General features: G+C 39.8%; 1 protein-coding gene across 25 annotated transcripts in view; it reads right to left on the reverse strand.

The window, feature by feature from the left end:
* The window catches only part of CSGALNACT1 (chondroitin sulfate N-acetylgalactosaminyltransferase 1), a 360,001-nt gene that overhangs the window by 217,589 nt on the left and 118,795 nt on the right, over positions 1-23,617 (reverse strand). The window contains exon 1 of one of the 25 annotated variants that reach the window (XM_074000398.1): positions 4,658-4,698. The exons of 23 other annotated variants lie outside the window; for them this stretch is intronic. In XM_074000398.1, coding sequence (XP_073856499.1) covers positions 4,658-4,683 — 26 coding nt within the window. In that variant the 5' untranslated portion in view covers positions 4,684-4,698. Of the gene's footprint in view, positions 1-4,520; positions 4,553-4,657; positions 4,699-23,617 lie in introns of those variants that run through there. One more of the 25 variants, XM_074000400.1, reaches the window with a different exon arrangement.

Genomic DNA, 23,617 nt, shown 5'->3' on the forward strand with positions numbered 1-23,617 from the left:
TCCCAGGCTCAAGCAATCCTCCCACCTCAGCCACCTGAGGAGCTGGGACTACAGCATCCACCACCAGACCAGGCTCATTTCTTTATTATTTTTATTTTGTTGAGATGGGAGTCTCATTATGTTGCCCAGGTGGCTCTTCAACTCCTGGCCTCCAGCAATCCTCCCACCTTGGCCTCCCAAAGCGCTGGGATCACAGGCATGAGCCACCATGGCCAACCCTTTAAATTTTAACATATTAGCTTTTATTTTTAAGATATCGCTAGTTATGGGTAGTGGGTGAGAAAGAATGTTAACACTCTGGTAGGTAGCCATTGACTGAAAGTTATCATCAGATGCTCCTTCTCAGGTCCAACCAGGAGCATCAGACGGAACATGGATCCCTCAAGTGGGGGCTGTGAGATACTCTCACACCCGAAGTCTGCCAGAAGCACAGTGGGAAGCAAAAGCTTAAAAGCTGATGTTACGGTAACAGAAAAGTCTTTTAGGCAATAGGAAGAGTATCATCTATTTTGCATTCTGAATAAACAGAAACTTAACACTGTAAAAATGTTGTGAAAAGTTAGAGGCCTTGGTCATTTTTACAAAAATGAAAAATGAACAACTAGTCTGAGTTCTTTATCAGGAAAACCGTAATAAAGAAATGAATACTAGAACTAATAAAGAAGTAATTACTGTATTTAAGTGAGTGACGTCTGTTTAATTTTCATCCTACGATTCTTAAGAAAGTCAGTCAATGCAATGATGAAAGTTTTTACGTGCAGTTTTGAAGGAGTGAGGTCAGGGGTGTGCTGGCAAATGTTTAACCACCAGCTCAACAAGGGGGGAAAAAAACCCCTGCATATCTTCAATTTTATACACAAGTTTATTATAAATTTTACTGAGCTAGGAATGTGTCACATATCCTAAATTCCATATAACCAATTGATTTGTTAATTTTTATAAAATTATTATATCTACAGAAAACCTATGGTTGCATATGATGAACAAGTGTACTTCCAACATGAATACTTGTTGATATTTTCTTCTAATAATATATTACTAGGAATAATGGCCAGGCACAGTGACTCATATGTGTAATCCAAGCACCTTGGGAGGCCAAGGCAGGAGGATTGAGGCCAGGAGTTCAAGACCAGCCTGGGCAACATGGCAAGACCCAGTCTCTACAAAAAATATTTTTTTACATTAGCCAGGTGTGGTGGCAACCACCTGCAGTCCCAGCTACTCAGGAAGGTGAGGCAGGAGGATCTCTTAAGACCATGAGGTTGAGGCCGCAGTGAGCCATGATCACACCACAGCACTCCAGCCTGGGCAACAGAACAAGACGCTGTCTCTAAAATATAAAAATAGAAGAGTAAAACAACACATCATTCACTCATCAATGCAAGAGTGATTCCTTTGCTGAGTCAGATAATTGTTTCTGAATATGAGAATATTTTTCACAATTTTTTGTGCTATTCACGATGTAATGCTACAGACAACAGATACTATTAAGTTTAATCTTCAATTTTCTTCATCATTTTCTTAAGTCTACACAACAAACAATAACTCAAGTCCTGATATGTAGTCAATACTTCCATGAAGTAAATAGTCCATTGTGGCCAATTTCAAGCTACAACATGACCACTGGTTAACACAGAATTTGGAAGAAATGCACAGTGGAACACGGTTATGTAATATTTTTGTAATACAGGTATAATGCACTTCATTGTTTCACATTTACTAAACTTCTCAATGTCTTCCTCCAGAAGGCATTAAAATTTGTCCCTATTTGTTGGACTTGACTGAACACGGTGGTTGTTTTATTGTTTAGGGATCCTAAATATACCCATGTTTGAATGCTGAGATGTAATTCCAAGAACTATCTTTATTAAACTTGGCTACAATTCTATGTAATGACTTCACTCAGTAGTGCACTTGACCCAAATCTTATTGGTTCATGAGAGACAACTATTAAATTTTCAGGAAATTTACAAGCCAGTTGTTAAATGTAACCATTGTTTAAAAGAAATCGTATGAACTTATAACTAAATTATATTTCAAAACAAGGATTAAATATTCAAGATTCATCACTTCCCATTCATATTATTACTTTTTACTGTTACCTAGAAGTTATTCAGGATACTAGCATATAAATTTGAAAGGAGTATAAATGGAGTTAAAGTATTTTAAGGCCCTTGCATTGTCCATGAAGTGGTAAAAGTACTAGTTTATATTAGCCTTTAATAAGTCAAAGATAAATACATACCCTCTAAGGTAACCACTAAAAGAATGTAAAATAATGTGTAATTGGCAAGCTAATAAAGGGGGGTGAATCAAAAACTAATACTTAACTGAAAATAAGGAGAAAAAAATAGACAAGAAATGGGTGAGAAAAATAGATATTAAACAGTAAGATCACAGATTGAAAGCTAAATCTGTAATTCTATTAAAGGCCAATAGATACCCCAATTACAAGACAAAGATTGACACAGAAGATAAAATTAAAGTATGCTGCTTAGATGACGGGTTGATAGGTGCAGCAAACCACCATGGCACATGTATACCTATGTAACAAACCTGAACACTCTACACATGTATCCCAGAACTTAAAGTGAAATAAATAAAAAAGAGGCATACCTTCAACATAAGGATATATAATGTTTGACAGTAAGGGGATAAAAAAGATATGCAAACACTAACTAAACAAAAACTGGGAAAGCTTAATCAAACTAGAATTTAAGGTAAGAACCATTGTCATCAGATTGATATAGCAATTCAAATCTATATGCATATAATAACATGTCCTTGAGATATATAAAGAAAAAAGTGAATGAATTAAAGGGAAAAATAATAATTAATAATCCCTAATCACAGATATTTTAATATACCTTTCTCTGGGGCTCACAGAGTAAATAGGAAAAACAATCTGTGAAGATATGAACATTTTGAACAAAAATGTTTCTATCCTTTTACTTTTAACCTGTCTATAACCTGAATTTGATAAGTCAATCTCATAAATAGCATCAAAATATCCCGTCACATTTTTTAAAAAATGAACAATACTATTAACACTCTTCAATGCTATATCCACCAACTGTAGCATGTGAATTACTTTCAAGAGTAAACAGAATGTTTACAACAATTAACTACATGCTGGGCCAGAAAGCAGCATTCAGCAAATCTCCAAGAATTGAAATTATACAGAGTGGGTTCACAGACCTCAGGAAAATTGAGCCAGAAATCAATAACAGAAAGATGACTGGAAAATCCCCAAGTGTTTGGATATTAACCAATAAACTTTTAAATAATTCATGAATCAAAAACGACTTAGGACCTATTGATAATAAAAATATAAATCCTTTCAGAGGGGAAATCTCTAAGCCAGAATGGGCTTTTTATCTATTCATAGAAAGTGGTGAAATAAGGGTCCCTCTTAATGATCTGATGACCTAAGATGATTTCTCTCTTGTATTAGTGGATCATGTACTTAGGCCTGTGCCTATGAAGGAGCCTCATCTTATAGGTCTAGAAGATCACTGGAGGCAAAAGGCTACATATTTTAGATCTGGTCCCTGGGCAGCTACTCCATGGAACGAAAATCTTCTGTTTTACAATGAGCAATGGCATAGTAAGTCACGTGCTAAACCCTTGGTCTTTTCTTCTATGTCCAGCACCATTCTCCCAGTGTAAGAATGCCCACCCTCGTCTCTAGACTATTTGGACCACGTCTTCAACAGTGTAGTCCCTCTGAGATTATCTACCAACTACTACCTCTGGTTCCTGATAGCCCTTATTGTCAAGGGATTATTATCTTGACTTTCACCTGGTTAAGAGACCTGTCTCTGATGTTTGAGATTATATACATAAAACCCACAAAAATATTCTGGATTTAAAAAATTGTGTATTCTCTACCAATGAAGATCTCATCATGCTTTTGTCTCCTACCGTACTGCTTATATGTCTTAATGTACTTCCTGTAGCTAGTATAAATCATAAAGCATTTAGAACATAGAACAAAGATAATATTCGAAAGATAATTTTAAGTGTTTAAAAATAGCCAACAGTATATTAATTGGAGTAATTAACCCTAAGTATAGCACACATGCCCCCAAATCTCAGTGGTTTAAAACAACAAAGTTTTAGTTCTCTTCTGAATCACTCTAATGTGTTCACGGAGTTTGGCGTCTCCCCCGAATGGTGACTCAGAGGATCAGGCTGCTTCCGTCTTGTACTTTTACCATCTTTTTTATTTTTTTATTTTTTTTGTGAGACAGAGTCTTGCTCTGTTGCTCAGGCTAGAGTGCAGTGGTGAGATGTCAGCTCACTGCAACCTCTGCCTCCCAGGTTCAAGCGATTCTCCTGCCTCAATCTCCCAAGTAGCTGGCATTATAGGCACACACCACCACGCCTGGCTAATTTTTGTATTTTTAGTAGAAATGGGGTTTCACCATATTGGCCAGGATGGTCTCGATCTCCTGACGTCATGACCCGCCCTCCTTGGCCTCCCAAAGTGCTGGGATTACAGGCATGAGCCACCTCACCTGGCCAGTTTCACCATCTTCTTGCTTCACTGTCATCCTGGTATCACCCAGCTAGCAGATGCAGAGAAGCAAAAGGTAAGTCTAATCAATGACTGAACCATCTCAGCCAGGAAGGGACATGAGTCAGTTCCACTCACCTTCCATTGACTGGAAAGAGTGACATCACCCTACCTAGATGCAGAGGGACAGTAAGTATCGTCTTCCCAGGGACCAGGAGAGAAGTGGGGTGGTCTGTGACACACGTCACACCGTCTCTTCCTCCAACAGACATCAAACTGCAGTCTATTAAGGAGGAAGAAAAGAAAGGAAGTAGCATTCACTGATTTGGGGTACCAAGTTTAATGCTCCAAACTTCATACATGCTGTGTTGAAACAGTAAGAAAACACAAAACAAATGTCACTCTCCTCAGTTTATACATGAAGAAACTGAAGCATAAGATATTATATAAGTAAATTAAAAAGTCGAGAGTTGACTCCAGGTCTATCTGACTCCAAGTCCTGTGTTTCTATTTTATCATCCCAGGTTTCTCAAAAGGTGGTGCACAGCTCACTTGCATCACAGTAATTTGAGGTGCCTGAGCCTCACATCATGCTTACTGAATTAGAATATCCAGGGGTAGAGTATAGGAATCTGTAGTTTTAACAAGTTTCCAAGGTGACTCTATGCTATTGTAGATCATACTTTCTCTGGAACACAACAGTGAAGTTCTAAAACAATCTCTTTAAACAAACTAGAAATGTACGAAAAAGAAATAAGATTAAGTAGGCTTAAGAGGGGAGGCTGTAGGGCAACTGGAAAATCCTACAGAACAAGAAGTTTGAGGCTGGGGAATTCATCCTAAGCCAGTTAGTTTCCTGGGTAACCTTGGGCAAGTCACCTAACTTCACTCAATCTGTCCCAAAAAAAGTCTACATTTTCTCCATAGTAAAATGTTGCAATCAGGCTAACTCATCCCTAAAGCCTTTTTGAAAGTTATTTGTAAAGATTTAAAGAGCTTTAAACTGAGACAATAAAACAAATACAGGATGAAGAAAGTATTAACATTTAAAGTAACAGATAATTCTAGCAAGATCTTTTGTAGATATACACAGGCTTCTTCTAAAATGTATATGGAAAGTCAACAGAACTAAAAAGTTAAAACAAATTTGAAAAAGAAGAATAAAGTCAGAGGAATCACAATACCCAATTTTAAGACTTACTATGTAACTATAGTAATCAACACAGTGTGGTATTGGCAGAGAAATAGATCCATAGATTAATGGAACAGATTACAGAACCCAGAAATAGCTCTATGTAAGAATGCCCAGCGCATTTATTTTTAACAAAGATTTAAAAAGCAACTGAATGGAGGAAGGAGACTTCCTCCATTTTCAAGAAATGGTGTTGGAACAACTGGCTATCCAAAGGCCCAAAGGGGTGGAAAAACATTTACAGTCTAAACCACACCTTCAACAAAAATTACATGAAAATGGATCCTAGACCTCAATGTAAAATGGTAAATGTAAAAATATAAAACCTTTAGGAAAAACGGAGAAAATCCTTGTAACTTAGGGTTAAGCAAAGAAATCTTAGGCACAAAACTGAAAGCATGATCAGTAACATAAAAATTTCAATTCATTATGTATTTGTTTTCCACAAAATATCTTGGGAATAGGATGAAAAGATAATCAACAGAAAGTGAGAACATGTCTGCAAAATACATGTCTGACAAAGAACTTGCTAAACTAAATAGTAAACAATCTAAGTTTTTTAATGGGCCAAAGACTTGAACAGACAGACCTTCACCAAAGAGAATATGGATGGTGAATAAGTACATCCTTAGCCAGAGGAAAATACAAATTAAAACCACAATGAGATACCACTACACACCTCTTAGGATGGCAAGAATAAAAAATAGTGATAATACTAATTCTGGCAAGCATGTAGAGGAACTGGGTCCCTCATACATTGGTGGTGGGAATGTGAAATGTACAACCCCTATTGGAAACAATTTGACAGTTTTTTAAAAAGTTAAACATCTAGCATATGACTCAGCAGTCATACTCTTGGGTATTTCTCCTCAAGAAATGAAAACATTCTCACATAAAATGTACATGAATTTTCATAGCAGCTTTATTTGTAATAGCCAACAAACTGACACCAACCCAAATGTCTTTCAAACAGTAAACAAACTACGATCCATCCATGCAATGGCATATATACTAATTGGCAACAAAAAGCAACCACTACTACACAAACGAGTTGGATGCATCTCAAGATTATAGAGAGTGAAAAAGATCAGTCTCAAAAGCTAAGATTCCACCTATGTAACATTCTCAAAAAGTGATGGAGCATGGGTCAATGGCTGCTGGAAGGGGAGTGGGGTTAGGGATGAAAAGAGAGTTTAACTATAAAAAAGATTGCACAAGGAAGTTAGTTTGTGGAAATGCAACCATTTCATATCCCTACTCTGGTGGCAGTTACACACATCTAGACAGGTAGTAAAATTTCATATAACTATACACACACACAAACACAAGAAAGTAAGCATTAGGCCAGGCATGGTGATTCACACCTGTAATCTCAGAATTTAGACTGAAGCAGAAGGATCACTTCAGGCCAGGAGTTCAAAGCCAGCCTGGGCAACAAAGTAAGACCTGTTTGTAAAATCATAATTAAAAAATTTGCCAGGTATGGTGGCATGCACCAATAGTCCCAGCTACTTTGGAGGCTAAGGTGGGAGGAAAACTTGAGCCTAGGAGATTGAGGCTGCAGTGACCTATGATTATACCACTGCACTGCAGCACCTGGGTGACAGAGCAAGATCTCGTATCTTTAAAATAAAATTTTTAAAAAAAGCATGATGAAAAAAACTAGTGAAATCTCAATAAAGTCAGTAGTTCAGTTAATAGTGTTATACCAATATCAATGGCTTGGTTTTGATAAAGTACTACAACTATGAAAGATGTTATCATTGGAGAAAGCTGGGAGAAAAAACCTGGAAACTCTCTGTACGATTTTTTTCAACTTCTTGTGAGTCTAAAATGATTTCAAAATAACGTAAGCAGCAGCTAGTACTTGTTGAGCACTGTGTGCTGACATTGCTCTGAGAACTTTATATACATCAATACATTAAATCCTCACATCTTTGTAGTAGATACTGTTGTATTAGTCCGTTCTCACAATGCTGTGAAGAGATTACCTAAGACTGGGTGATTTACAAAGCAAAAAGGTTAACTGACTCACAGTTCAACACAGCTGGGGAGGCCTCAGGAAACTTATAATCACAGTGTTAGGCCAAGGGGAAGTAAGGCACATCTTACACGGTGGCAGGAGAGAGAATGTGTAGCGGAAACTGCTACTTTTAAGACCATCGGATCTCATGAGAACTCCCTCACTATTATGAGAGTAGCATGAGGGAAACTGCCCCCAGGATCCAATGACCTCCCACCAGGTCCTTCCCTTGATACATGGGGATTACAATTCGAGATGAGATTTGGGTGGGGACACAGAGCCAAACCCTATCAAAAGTGTTCATTGCATTTTACAGATGAGGAAACTAAGTTTCAGAAAATTTAAGTGAATTCAGCAAGGACACAGTTGCTAAGTAATAGAGGTAGGATTCAAACCCAAGTCATCCAATTCCAGAGCTTTCAGGCTTAACCAATATGCGCTTTTTTTTCTTTTTTTTAGAGATGGGTCTCACCATGCTGCCTAGGCTAGTCCTGAACTCCTGGCTCAAGCAATTTGTTTGCTTCAGTCTCCCAAAGTGCTGGGATTACATGCATGACCACTGTACCCAACCCCAATAAGCAATACTTTTGAAGAAAAAAAAAAAAAAAAAGCAGGACAAAGAGAAGGTCAGGACAGGAGTCAACAATATGAGGGGAGGAAAAGAAAACAACACAGAAAGACAAAGTAAACTGAACACAACATGCAAAGGCCTGGGAAGTGACCTTTCTGGTACCCTCTGTGTCAGTCAGTCCCATAGGAAAGACTGTACTCCATTTTGATCCACTTATTTCTAAGGGACCAAGGAGAAACTGGAGAGACGGAAGGCACATTCTCAAAGGAATATTAAACAGCTCTTATTCTAATAGGCCAGAGTAATTGGAGTTATGTAATCTGTGGGAAATCAAGAGAATCATTTAATTGCCACCTTCTATAAAGACTTTTAAGAGCATGCCCAGAGGATACAGGACAAATGAAAGACTTACATCAAAAAAACGTTTAGTTTAACATTAAAACACATTTTCCTGGTCATCTGAGTGAGGAAAAAACTAGGACAGATTAGAGTTTCTTCTGAGACATTCAAGAAGGGAAAAACAAAACTGGCAGTTCACTGTACTCAAAATGAAACCTGTTCGGAAGCTGTACCTGGTGCTATGCCGGGACCCATGTAAGACATTTGATATGTGTTGTCTGTTTCAATCCTCCTAGGTAACTGTGAAGTACGTATGGCTGTTCCCATTTCATAGATATGGAAACTGAGCTTCAGAGAAGCTAATCTGCTGCCCAAAGCCACTTAGCTGCCTGGTGGTGGAGATGTGAAATGCAAACCGAGGCATTACTGCCTTTACAACTCAGATTAATTCCACTATGTTATATACATTGTTAAACTTGGAGATTTGTGGACTTTGAGACCAGTCCCCCACCCCAACCCTACTGGCATAAAACTGCATCAAATAATCAATTATGGTTGTTTTCCAGCTGTAAAAGTATCTATGCTTCAAAATGCTACTAACCTGATTTGACATCAGCTCCAAATTCACTCATGTCAATCAAGCCGTTCTTTCGGGAACTCTGTTTTGTCCAGTAAGGAAACCTATGCTTCTAATGTATCATTCTCTCAAAAGCATCCCTGGGGGTATGGAAATTGAATTAGAAAAAATGACAGAGAAAGAGTAAGCACTTGAGTCTCGTTTTACAGATGAGAAATTCTGGGATGCCCAGTAAGCCAGGCATAGAATCAAAGCTGTGTATAAGTAAACAAGAGACTCAGGGAGCAGGGGAGTCCGACCTCCTGAAGATTTCAACATAGGATGAGTGCAGCCCCATGGATGCTATGGAAGAGCAACGCCCCACTGGGAAGGTCTCTACCCATCCAGGCCAACATGGGCCCAATGAAGGCTATGACTATGCAGATGTGTGTGTGTGTTCTAGTAAAATTTTATTTGTAAAGACTGAAATCTGAGTTTCATATAATTTCTTGCTGATTTAAAAAATTAATAATGTTTCATTTTTAGAGCAGTTTTGGATTTACAGCAGAAATGAGGGAAAAACTACGTATATTCCCAACCACCCCCATGAGTTTCCCCCATTATTAACATCATGCATTGGTGTGGTACATTTGTTACAACTGATGAACCAATATGGACACGTTATTATTAACTTTACATTAGGATTCACTCTTTGTGGTATACAATTCTGTGGGTTCTGCCAAATGTATAATGACATGTACCCACAACTGCGGTATGAGACAGCATAGTTTTACTGATCTAAACATCCTCTGTTCAACTATTTTATCCCTCCCCACCAAAACCCCCAAAACCACTGATCATTTTGCTATCTCTATAGCATTATCTTTTCCAGAATGTCATATAGTTGGAATTGTATAGTAGCTTTTTCAGACTGGCCTCTTTCACTTACAATATGCATTCAAGTTTCCTCCAGGTCTTCTCACAAGTTAATGGCTTTTTTAAAATATACTTTTTTAAAGAGGAGTTTTAAGGTTATAGAAAAAGTGATCAGAAAGTATAGAAATTTCCCACACACCCCCCTCCCCACAAGCAGCTTCCCCCTATTATTTCCATCTTGCATCATTTGGTAGATTTGTTACAACTGACGAGCCAATATTGATATGTTATTAACTAAAGTCCATTGTTTTCATTGGAGCTCGCTGGGTTTTGACAAATGTATAATGAGATATACCTACTTTTAGCACATTTCATCACTGAGTAACAGACAGTGTATGACCACACCACTGTGGGTCTATCCATGCATCTACTGAAGGATATTCTGCTTACTTCCAAATTTTGGCAATTGTGAATAACGTTGCTATAAACATTTCATGAGATTTTTGCGTGAACCTAAGTTTTCAACTTATGTTGAAATACCAATGATCTTGATTGCTCGCTTATATGCTAAGACTATGTTTAGCTTTGGGAAAAAAAAAAACTGCCAAACGCTCTTCCCAAGTGGCTACACCATTTTGCGCTCCCACCAGCAATGAAAGGCGATTCTATTGCTCCACATCCTTGCTGGCGCTCTGTTTTAGATTCCAGCATTCTAACAGGCGTGTCTCTTGCATGTGTCTAATAGGTGTAGCTCGGCCGGGCGCGGTGGCTCAAGCCTGTAATCCCAGCACTTTGGGAGGCTGAGACGGGCGGATCACAGGTCAGGAGATAGAGATCATCCTGGCTAACATGGTGAAACCCCGTCTCTACTAAGAAATACAAAAAACTAGCCGGGCGAGGTGGCCGGCGCCTGTAGTCCCAGCTACTTGGGAGGCTGAGGCCGGAGAATGGTGTGAACCCGGGGGGCGGAGCTTGCAGTGAGCTGAGATCCGGCCACTGCACTCCAGCCTGGGAGACAGAGCAAGACTCCGTCTCAAAAAAAAAAAAAAAGGTGTAGCTCACATTTTAACCCAAATGTATCTTTTCTGAAGTACAGCGTTCAACTAAAATAAAAAGCAAGCTAGAATTCAGTCTGTAATTGTCATTTTCAGAAACTTCATCCAATCAAACTGGAAGGATCCAGTGAGAACAAAATTCTTTATAACTACTAATTCCTATTGCTGAAGGGAAGGCTGGTATTACTTACTACCCCAACTACTTTGCAATTGAAAAAGCCAAGTCAAAATGTATCCCTTCACTAATATGCTAAAGTGAACTTTTTTCGTATAGCATGAGGACACCTGAAGTCTAAAATAAAAATTGTATTCTGTTGACTAGTAGTCTCATAAAGGCATTTTCTTTCGCATTTCTGGATTTGACTTTGTTTTGCAAAGCTTCTCAAACAAGTGTGCAGTCCTAAATTACTGTGTGCTGTTTCTAAGACACTAAAAGGTGTGGGCCAGGGCAGGAGGGAGGGTCCTGGCATTTCCTTCTTCTATAGCTTATCCAGATGTTCTCTCACATTTTTTATGGAAACTGGGACAACAGAAACATAGGAAGAAGCTTTCTGCTGCAGGTTATTACACCTGCTATGGCCTGAATTTTCAAATAGTGAAAGATATTTTCTTACTATATTTCAAAGCCACATTTTACACCTTATTGTCTACATAATAGTTTTGATGCTCATTAACTCTACAAAGGTTCAGAAAACAAAGTGCAAAAAAAAGAAAATTCTTGAAGAAAGAGAAATCACCCAACTTCACATTTTTTGCAAATGTGAACTTTCCATAGGTATGACTTTATGATGTGGCAACTTAACGTAATCAAAATCACATAACACATGTACCTTGGAAAATTATTGGCAAGGATCTTAGATTGTTAAATGGCCCATTTTACATTCCAATCCTTAATGAGCAAGATCAAACCATATAAAAACAAGCGCTTTCTCCTCAACTATCTATCTGCCATTTATGGCACCTCCTCAAAAGCCTTGGAAATAGTCCATAATTAGGTGGCAAAGATGCCTGATAACTTTTCCAAACCAAATGGCAAAGCATTTAAGGGAAGCATCAAAAAAGTATTTGCCAGAAACAAGCATAACATTTGGAATACCTTTCCTTGGCTTTTAATCGCTGCATTTTGGAGGGTAAGTTTAATTACTTCTGTTCTTAACCCGCGGCTATCTACAGCGATCATTCCAGCCATCCCTGTATTTCATATGGCAACATAGAGCATAAGAAACTTCAAGTAAAACACTGATATACCCACACTTCAGCAGTGCTAAAAAAATCTCCCCATTAATGTAATTTCCTTTCAACGTAAGCAGAGTGAGTACATTCTGCTGAGTCTTTTATTTTTATTTATTTTGAGACAATCACACTGTCATTGAGGTTGGAGTGCAGTGGCACGGTCACAGCTCACTATAGCCTCAACCTCCTGGGCTCATCGATCCTCCTGCCTTAGCCTTTCAAGTAGCTGGGACTACAGGCTTGCATCACCACACCCAGCTAATTTTTTTTTTTTTTTTTTTTTTTTTTGTAAGTAGAGACAAGGTTTCCCCATATTGCTCAGGCTGGGCTCAAGGGATCTGCCCACCTCAGGCTTCCAAAATGCTGAGATCACAAGCGTGAGCCACCGTGCCCAGCTGAGGGCTTTTTAAAAGGGAGTTTGGGGACTGGTAAAAATAAATGATGTAACTTTTTAAACATTTCTAGTGAGGGACCTCTGGCACAGGAGGTATTTGATTATTCCTGCTGAATTGAGGTGTCTTCCCCAGGTCATCGATGTATCTTTAATTTCACCATTGAGTCTCCAAGGCTGGAGAGTTGCAAGTATCTAATACAGTATGAGCCACTTGATTTTTGTGATCCATTCCTTCCCTTTCTTACCGTACTGCTGGATAAACAGACTACTCTCACCCACTCTACAGACTTAAAGCTTTCTAGCTTACTATCATGGGCTGAATGCTGGAGGCCCCAAAGATATGTTAAAGTCTCAGCCCCAAAACTTCAGATCTTATTTGGAAATACGGTCATTGTAGATGTAATGACTTAAGACAAGGTTATACTGAGATAGGGCAGGTCCTTAATCCTATATGGCTATTGTCCTTTTAAGACAATGTGAAAAAGTGACAGCCAACGGAGACTGTAGAGATGCAGCTGCAAAGCAAGGAATCCCACTGTCAGAAGCTCGGAGGAGGCAACGGAGAATGTCCCCCTGTGGGCTTCGCAAGGAGAATTGCCCTGCCAATGCGTTCCAGACTTTCAGGTTTCAGATTTCAGATTTTAGACTTCAGACTTCTAACCTCCAGGACTGTGAGATGGTAAATTTCAGTTGTTTTCAATCATCCAGCTTGTAGTGATTTGTTATAGCAACCCTGGGAAACTGATACACATGCCTTGGTTCCTGAGTCAAACAGGGGTTCAAACCCTTCTTTCTGGACAACTGGTGGCATACAAAACTGGTGGCATGCAAAGCTCTTCTGGGACGGGGGCCCAACCTTGCTGCAGTAACCTCCTCCCCAGGGATCAGACTTCTTTCGAAACCGAGGGTCGGTGCCTTCCTACTTTCCCTTAACAGGAACACAGCCTCCAGGGATGCTGCCTAAAGGCCTATGGAAACCCCGTAAAGCCCCTCCTGAGACGAGGGAGTTTGTTTGGTTTAATTTTTCATCAACATAAAATAAGCTAGTAAATTTATAATTTTACCTAAAAATTAAGATAAACCTGGGATACTCTATGTCATATGTGTTCATATCAAAAACATATTGCTTTCATATACATAAAATGTCTTTGGCTCAAAAGCTGTTGCTATGGACTCAATTATTTCCTCCCCAAATTCCTATGTTGAAGCCCTAACCCCTCAGCGTGTTGGTGTTTGAAAATGGGGCCTGTGGGAGGTGACTAGGTTTAGATGAGGTCATGGGGTGGGATGTTCATGATAGGATTAACACCCTTATCCTAATACAAGAAGAAATACAAGAGGCCAGGCATGGTGGTTCATGCCTGTAATCCCAGCAGAGAGAGGAGGAGGCAGGAGGATCACTTGAGCCCAAGAGTTTCAGAGCAGCCTGGGAAACACAATGAGATCCTCTCTCTCCAACACATAAAAAATGAACTTGATATGGTGATGCACACCGGTAGTCCCAGCTACTTAGGAGGTTGACATGGGTGGATCACTTCAGCCCAGGAGGTCTAGGCTGCAGTGAGCCACGACTGCACCACTGCATTCCAGCCTGGGCGACAGTGCAATCTGTCTCTACATTTTTTTAAAAAGATGATACAAGAGAGCTTGCTTTCTCTTTCAGCCATATGGAGACACAGAGAGAAGGCAGTCGTCTACAAGCCAGTAAGGGAGCCCTCACCAGGAACCGAGGTGGCCCACACCTTCATCTTGGACTTCCCAGCCTCTAGAACGATGAGAAAATTCTCTTGCATAACCACTCAGCCTGTGGTATTTTGTGATAGAAGCCCAAGCTAAGACAGCTGTCATATTTAAGTGAGAACACAATGTAATGTCATGATGAAAACTCTTTAAAAGCAGTAGAGGTAATCAGACACTATCTGAGTCAGGATTCTGTCCCATCCATTTCAGAAAGACAGGTCATGCTATGTGTTTTCAGTTAATGTTATGTATTTTAAGTACAGCAAATTTCTAAATGATTGTGTTAAGTTGCTATGGTCCTGTGCTTTCAATAATAAAGATCTGTTTACTTCCTGCTTCACTGCACTGCCCTGGGCCTAGCTGTCAGGGCAGAGAGGACCAGGAAAAGAGGAAGGAAGAAGAGAGCTGCCCGTCTTCTCCTGAGCCCACACTGGTAGAATAAGCCTCTGGGCACCTGTCTGAACCCCTTGGTAAGCCCGTGCAAGGCCAAGGGCAGGAATGTGTTTGAGCTGCTTTTCTGTCCAACTTCCTCGATGTGCCTACAGCATCTCCTGATGTCTGTTGCCCTCACTTTAAATGCCAAGTCCTACCTGCCTGCTGGTATTTTTCCTCAACACTTTGATCCAGGCCTGTTGCCCTAAATGGCAGATCTAAACTGCTGCATACATGTACCATCTGTCTGTTAGCATCAGGGGCTTGGGGGGAACCTCAGCTGCTTCTGTGTCCAACTTCCTTGCTGCCTCCCCCTTGTCTGTAGTCTCACCAGATACCTATTACTCCTCCCCTCACCATTCCAGGCATCTCAAGATCAGCTCCACTTTCTCAGCATATTAAGGTCGCTTCATAAAGGAGGGATGGGCAGAGGAACACAGTTGTGAGGCATCTAAAATGGGCATTTAGGAAGTCTTTCCTCTTCCCTCTTCAACTTTTCATTTTTTTGAGAAGGAGTCTTGCTCTGTCGCCCAGGCTGGAGTGCAATGGCATGATTTCTACTCACTGCAACCTCTGCCTCCTGGGTTCAAGCAATTCTCCTGCCTCAGCCTCCTGAGTAGCTGGGATTACAGGCGTGCATCACCATGCCGGCCTTTTTTTTTTTTTTTTTTTTTTTTTTTAGTAGAGAAGAGGTTTCACCATGTTAGCCAGGTTGGTCTCGAACTCCTGACCTCAGATAATCCACCCACCTTGGCCTTCCCAAGTGCTGAGACTATAGGCATGAGCCACCACACCTGGCCTTTTCATTAATTTTTAAAAGGCTTCGCACACCATTCCTCAGATTTGATGGTATTATTCACGCTAACTATATGCAGTAGTCTCCCTTATCAGTGGTTCACTTTCTGCAGTTTCAGTTACCTGAGGTTAACCATGGTCAGTAAACAGGCAAGTATAACACGATAAGATATTTTGAGAGGTAAAGAGAGAGAGATCACTTTCACATAACTTTCATTACAGTACATTGTTATAACTATTCTCTTTTATTATTGGTTGTTGTTGGTAATCTCTTACTGTGCCAGATAAACTTTATCGTAGATATGTATATGTTTAAAAAACTATAATATTTATAGGGTTTGGGACTATCTGTGGCTTCAGGCATCCACGGAGGGTCTTGGAACATATCCTTTGTGTTTAAGAGCAAACGACTGTGTAAGAGATATCAAAATCCAAGAGAATATAGTATCTCTATAATCAGAACCACTTTATAGAATTGGAGTCACTGCATAGAGAATGGAGAGTTTTTTATATTCTACGCTGCTCTGTCTCTGAAAAGTATTGACAAGTCCCACAAAGACATAATTACTTTTCGTACACTTGAACAAGACCTGTCTTTCCAAAATCAATGTTCACACCAGCAAAGGTACCCTGGTGTCACAGTCAATAGTGCCATCCCCAAACTGAGTGAAAACTTGGTAACACCCTTCTAGAATTCCCTATTCAATCAATAGGAATAACTTTAGAGTCTTCCTTCTCCCGAGTTTTGTAAAGTTTTTCACCTTATGTAATACCATTTGAATGTGGATGCTTTCACAGGTTAATCAAAATCCTTGAGACAACTGTTTCACACTGAAGAAAGCAATGACATGCTACATCATCCATTTTCATTAAAATTTCTTAAGGAGGCCAGGCATGGTGGCTCAAGCCTGTAATCCCAGCACTTTGGGAGGCCAAGGAAGGCACATCACCTGAGGTCAGAAGTTTGAGATCAGCCTGGCCAACATAGAGAAACGCTGTCTCTACCAAAAAAAAAAAAAAAAAATACAACAATTAACCAGGCATGGTGATGTGGACCTGTAATTCCTCACTTTACTACTCAGGATGCTGAGGCAGGAGAATCTCTTGAACCCAGGAGCCAGAGGTTGCAGTGAGCGAGAGATCGCACTATTGCACTCCAGCCTGGGTGCAGAGACTCCATCTTAAAAATAAATAAATAAATAAAAATAAAATCGCAAGGAAATTGCTCTAAGAGACTTTCTCTTTTCTAGCTGGTAGAAAACCAACCCCTCCTTCTTTTCCACCAAAAGCCTTTATTTTCTCAATTTGGAGTTGGTTATTTTAGTAATCACAGCAATCATTCTTTTTTATTTACCATATGCACTTGGTACGATTTTTATTTTACTGTTTTTCTTTCTGGTTTATGATAATGTTCTCTTTTTTGTATGATAATGTCATAAGCTTAATTTTCCCTTCTGTTAGGTCTTGATTATTCCCCCCGAAGGCTGATATTTAAAATAAAAGCACTTAAAACTTAATGTTAGCAGAACAGTTATGTGGTCACATGCATACAAGGGAAAATAAGCCTCCAGATACTGTTAATATTATTCCATGCAAATTAAGTCTAATGCAGCACATCTAATAAGGAGTTTCCCTTCAGGGCTGATCTAATTGTAAAACTGAGCCTAAGTTTTAAAAAGGTGATGGCAAATAACTAGGAATCAGTTTGTTACTGCTGTTGCAGGACGGACTTCTGAGGATCATTTGTAACCGACAAGGAAAATTACAACCCGAGAGTTATACTCCTTGTATCAGAATGTTCTTGAAATTAGCCTGATCAGTTTTTGTTTTTTTTTTTAAACAAACATACAAGAAGCGAGTGCCCAGTGCAGCTATCAGTCGAGGTTAGCTGCAGGATGAGTTAAACAGGTCCCTTTATGGTCAGCTGGAACAGATCTCAGGTTGAAACAGCTGGGTAAACCGAAGGAAGTAGCAGTGGGTCCGCTGAGCCACTCACTGGCTTTTGTCAACTGATATGAGGAAGTTTCGATGAAAGCATAGAAAAACCTTGACAACCAACCTCAACTGTTAGTCTCTTGAGACCAACAACTGTCTAAAATAAGCTGGGAGACTCATTTCTAGCTTCCCAGGCCCTACTTTGTATGGAAACTCCCTTCCCTGCCCCCTTAGCACAGCCACATCCACCTCACCCTTCAGGTCTCAGCTCAAATGTCAGTTCCTGAGAAAGGTTGGGCTTGAGAGGCTGTACCTGCCTCAACTGTGTCTGCTGCTCCAAAACGTAGAGCAGAAAATGGGCAACAGACAAGGCCACCCAGAAGGGAAGAAAAGCACTGCCCCAAGTGGCCAACACACCCATCAGGACCCACTTGTCTTTGGGTTCAACCTAACCTTGGACCTAACCTTCTTTTTCCTGCCCTGTAAGATGACTCCCAGTCAATTGTTCTAGTTATTTCTGGTTCTCAGCAGCATTAAAATATTACACTAGGATAAGGTAAAAGGAACTGGATGAATCAGAAAGGGAACAAGTGAAAAAGCTAACAAAAAGGGGCAAAGAAATATTTGAAATGTATTATAATTGAATAAAATCAAAATGCACAAAAGACCGACCCAACTGGAATTTAAATAGTTCTAAGAGATCTTTGCAAGAAGTAATTTTGTAAGTGAACTGAGAACATGAATAGAATCCTGTTCTACTGTTCTATAGTCACTGGGTGGTAACTTCTCTAAGGCTAGAGACAGAGTGTCAATTCACTTGCTATCCACCACGAAAGAGCTGAACCAGGCCTGTGGGAAGGTATTTTGTAAATTCAATAGATGATCATTGTTCTTACAGGCCACATTCTGATATAAAAGCATACACCAAGACTTACTTTGCACATCAAAGTTACAACTTCCAAAGTCAGTTAAAACCACCACATACATAATTTGCAAAAGGATTTTACTACTATAAATGCCTGCTTTCTGTGTTCTTTTTCCGGTTCTTTATGGCTCACCAATAAAGAGGTATGTCATGATCACCTCTTCTCTAACGAATCCTTTCTGCCTCTTTGGGATCTAAAGGGGAAAATTGAGAGTAAATACAAACGTTTTCCTAGCCCCTCTAAAAGTACAAAATTAAAGAGGCCTGTTATCCTGTAATGAAAAGGTTCTACTTAAATGAAATCTCATTTTCAAATGACCCAATCACAGTACAATCAACAATAACAGGCTTTGTATCCAAATGGGAGAGGAGGAGAATGGCATAGCATGCTTGTCCTTGGTTAAGAAGGGCTGTATTTAAACAATGAGAGACAAATATGTCTATATCACAGGGTCTGGGGAAAATATGCTAGCTATTGTTGTTTTTGCATTAATGAGAATTTTGCTCCCAATTTTCCACAGAACGGTTTTTATTTTCTAATCTTTTCACTGCACCATTAACCACTGCCAGGAAGAAGCCAAAACGTTGCTAAAATCTACCGTATCACATGTGAAGCAATGTGGAAGCAAGACTGTCATGAAACTAAGGTACCCCCATCACTCCGGGCCAGAGCACATAGTTTCCTAGTTCTGGCAGGCTTGAGGGCTACAAGGCAGGACTAGGGAGGAGATACTCAAAATGGGTAACGAATATTGAAAACTACGCATCATACCATGTCTTGGGAGTCAGGAAGCTAGGGCAGGTAACTTAACATTTGACAAAGCTTCTTTGTCTTCTTCCACCTCCAGGGGAAGAGGGCTGCTTTCCTTCATCAGGCCATCCACAACGTGCAACTGCTTTGACCCGCTCCGTGTCATCATAAACAAACGGCAAAATATTAAGGAGTTTCCTGAATTTATAACGATATATCCATTTGCATTATCTAAAGTGCTCTTTGGAACACTCACTTTTAAGAACAGTTTTGTTTGTTTGTTTGTTTAATGAGACAGTTTCTGTCTCTTAGGCTGGAATGCAGTGGTACAATCACTGTCCACTGCAGCCTGGACCTCCCTGGGCTCAGCTGATTCTCCCACCTCAGCCTCCCGAGTAGCTGGGACTACAGGCTCACCACCAGGCCCATTCAACCAAGCTCAGTAAACCATCCCAGCTGCTGATGAGAGTTTTAAATGTTCAATGCACCTGGGCGGAAATAACAAAGATACGCAAGGTATTTTATTTCCCTCAATGATACTTTAGCGAGCAAACAGCTCATTAACATCTCGCATCGTAACCTCTTCCACTTGCCAGCCACACATCAGTGTAATATTTGTATATTTTGCTCAGTTTATGAAATGCATTTATACATATGTACATTTACATATATTACACATGTGTGGAAAATGGCTGTGCAACAAATTTAAAGCACATGATCCCACACATATAAGTCTCCCACCTCTCGAATCTCATTGTTTTCTCCTTGATTCCTGAAATTCTCCACAGACTCCTGGGAATTCAGCTGCTAGAATATTCTTGACTGAACATCAAACTGCTGCTAAACACATTCTCAATTATAACTTTGAGTCCCGAACATAGCCATATTTTCATTTATTTAGGTAAAATGATTACATCTGGAAAATGTATATACTTGGACTCAAACTCAAAATCAGTCCCCCACTGTATCAAAAAATAACAACATTAATTCTAAGCAGATTCTTTCAAAAGGGAAGCACTATACAGCATTTCTCAGTAGTTGATCTGGCACACTTGAATGTAATCTGAATTTCTAACAACTTTGCTTCAGAAGTTTTTCCATGAAATTTGGTCTTTGCCCGACTCGCCTGCTATAAATTCTAATAACCAAACTCCGCAGGCCCTTACACTATTCTTGAACAATTCTACACTTGAAAAAAGATTATGAAATCTTTAGCAAACACCTTCTGCATTTCAGAAAGTAAAATTATGAGCTTAAGACTTAAGTTTTGGTTTTTGTTTGTTTTTTTTTTTCCTTTCAGATTATCCAGAAGGCTGGATTCAGTGTCTGAACAATCATTTTCCAAAACACAAGAATGAAACCATAGAGAAACCCATTAGAGTTCACACTTATCCTGTAGAGACTTAGGCTGCTTAAACACGAAGCAAGATCATTTTCCAGTCCATTTCTCGTAAGTCTCTCCTTCCACGGAGTTCTCAAGTCTCCCAGGGATGTGGAATCTACCTGTATTACCAGTAATGGTGACCTGTCTTTTTTTTTTTTCCCACCAACCCTCTCTCCCCGCTTCACTTCTCCCAACAAGACCTTCGAATCTTCGAGCTTTTTCCGGGTACCACAATGTCAGCCTCACCTAATCCCTCTATGCCCACACCCCCTACCCATCCTGGGAAGTCTGGGTTTTCTCCAGTGATAATGGATGGAAGTTAGTTGGATAATAAACCAAATCACATCAGGTTTACAAGATGCTTTCATCTAGTTCAGAAGATGTCTCCTACAAGAGGCTGCTGCTGAGACTTGGAGCAGCAGAGCGAACCTGGGAGAACTCTCATTTTGGAGCTCTTCAAATGTTTCTATGTGGACAGCTGCGACCATACCAGTCCTACTGCATGGGAAAGTCCATTAAGACAAGATGTCCGCAGGAGTGGACACAATCCTTCAAAAAGAAATACATTTTTAACAATGTTTCACAACACACACTCAAGTACCTTTTTACATGTATGAAACATATTGAAATACTAGGGAGAAAACAAAGATAGAAACAAAACATGTAGGCATTCACTCATATCCTCCTGTAAGATTGCCTTTAATGCATTTACAAGACAAACACCTTCCTAGATAATGTACAGAAGAGGCAGAAAGTGACCAAAAGCAAAGAGATGGCTTATAATTACCGTGTGAACCCCAAATGCTTTCTGGTTGTTGGCCAGGGCTTTGCTGCACAGTGTCCTTAGCAACTGTTTTCTGCGAAGGGTCAGATAGTTAAATATTTTCGACTTTGTGGGCTCTACGAGGTTTCTGTCCCATATTCCTCTTTGGTTTATTTTACAATCCTTTCAAATAAAGGATTGCATTTTCAATTGCATTTCTAGCTTAAGTGCCATTTGCTGTAGTCCAACCACCTCTTCCTTAAGACATATTTGGAAAATCCCTGATGTCTGTGTCTAACCGGCTGAAATTATCAATTAGGAAGAGTACTGAAAACTAAGAGGCTTCTGTTTGAAAGGAAAATGGGTTGTTAGATAAGCACCAAACAGACTTCCATTCCGTCTGAATCATTTTGTTAGTTTTACACAACTCCAAGGGAAATCTCAGAGACATCTGTGTTTCCCTTTAGTTTTTATTTTTGTGTGTTTTTGCTGTAAGAAGGGTAGAGATCAGGGAAGACAGAAGAGAATGAATCTTGCAAAATGACTCTGACTCATATAAAGTAAAAAAGGTTACAATGACTAAGTTCTGGAAAATAAGTGTAAGGAGGAAGAATACAACTTCAAGAAATAAAACACAAAGCTACAATAATGCGGAGTATCATTCTCGGGTAAATATGAAACAGATCAATAAAACCAAATAGCATAGAAACAGACCCTAAGCTATAAAAGACATCAATACATGATGAGTGATGACAAAAGGCTATGGGGAAGCTGAGAATAGTGGCTCACGCCTGTAATCCCAGGACTTTGGGAAATCGAGGTGGGTGGATCACTTGAGCTCAGGAGTTTGAGACCAGCCTGGGCAACAAGGTGAAACGCCATCTCTACAAAAACAAACAAAACAAAACAAAATTATCTGGGCATGGTGACACATGCGCAACTATAGTCGCAGCTACTCGGGAGGCTGAGGTGACACGATTGCTTGGGCCCAGGAGGTCGAGGGTGCAATGAGCTGTGATTTCACCACTGCACTCCAGCCTGGGTGACCTGACCGAGGGAGACCCTGTCATGAACAAACAAAAAACAGCTGTGGGGATACAAAGCCTTACTCAACAACAAGAAAAATTGCTGAGTCAGTCAACGGATTGTCTATGGAAGGAAAATCAAGTGAGATTTTTCTCCATTTCAAAATATAATTCAAAATACGTTCCATGTAAATAATACAGTTAAAGTTTTTAAATCCCATTAGAGAAACTAGAAGAAAATACAGTTAAATTGTGATCATCCTTCTGGATGGGAGGTTTTCTAAAATGATGGCAGGAATCACACACATAAAAGGTATATACTTGATTACTTCAAAATTAAAATTACCAAGTTGAATTAGTAAATTTACATTTATATAGTAAATTATATGTTATACAGTATATTACAAACTATTATACAGTAAATTAAAATGCTGAATAAAAATCAGCAGGCCAGGCGTGGTGGCTCACACCTGTAATCCAAGCACTTTGAGAGGCCGAGGCAGGCGGATCATGAGGTCAGGAGATTGAGACCATCCTGGCCAACATGGTGAAACCCCATCTCTACTGAAAAAAAAAATAAATAAATACAAAAAAACTTAGCCGGGCGTTGTGGCAGGTGCCTGTAGTCCCAGCTACTCGGGAGGCTGAGGTAGGAGAATAGTGTAAACCCGGGAGGCGGAGCTTGCAGTGAGCCGAGATCGCGACACTGCACTCCAGCCTGGGCGACAGAGCAAGACTCTGTATCGAAAAAAAAAAAAAATAGCAAATTAAACATTAAAAAATCATTTTTAAAAGCCAATAATAACCAACTAGGACAATGCTTTCAACAAATATAATAAAGTGCCAATATCCCTAATCTATAAAGATGTTTTACAAGCTGTAAGAAACATACTACAGTTCAATAGATTAAAAAGTAGGGAACTTTCGCCAGGCACGGTGGCTCATGCCTGTAATCTCATCACTTTGGGAGGCCAAGGCAGGAGGATGACATGAGGTCGCGAGTCCAGACCAGCCTGGCCAACATGGTGAAACCCTGTGTCTACTAAAAATACAAAAAATTAGTCAGGTGTGGTGGTGTGCACTTGTAATCCCAGCTACTCAGGAGGCTC

This window comes from Macaca fascicularis, chromosome 8, assembly GCF_037993035.2.
Source record: "Macaca fascicularis isolate 582-1 chromosome 8, T2T-MFA8v1.1".
In the NCBI taxonomy this organism is placed as follows: domain Eukaryota; kingdom Metazoa; phylum Chordata; class Mammalia; order Primates; family Cercopithecidae; genus Macaca; species Macaca fascicularis.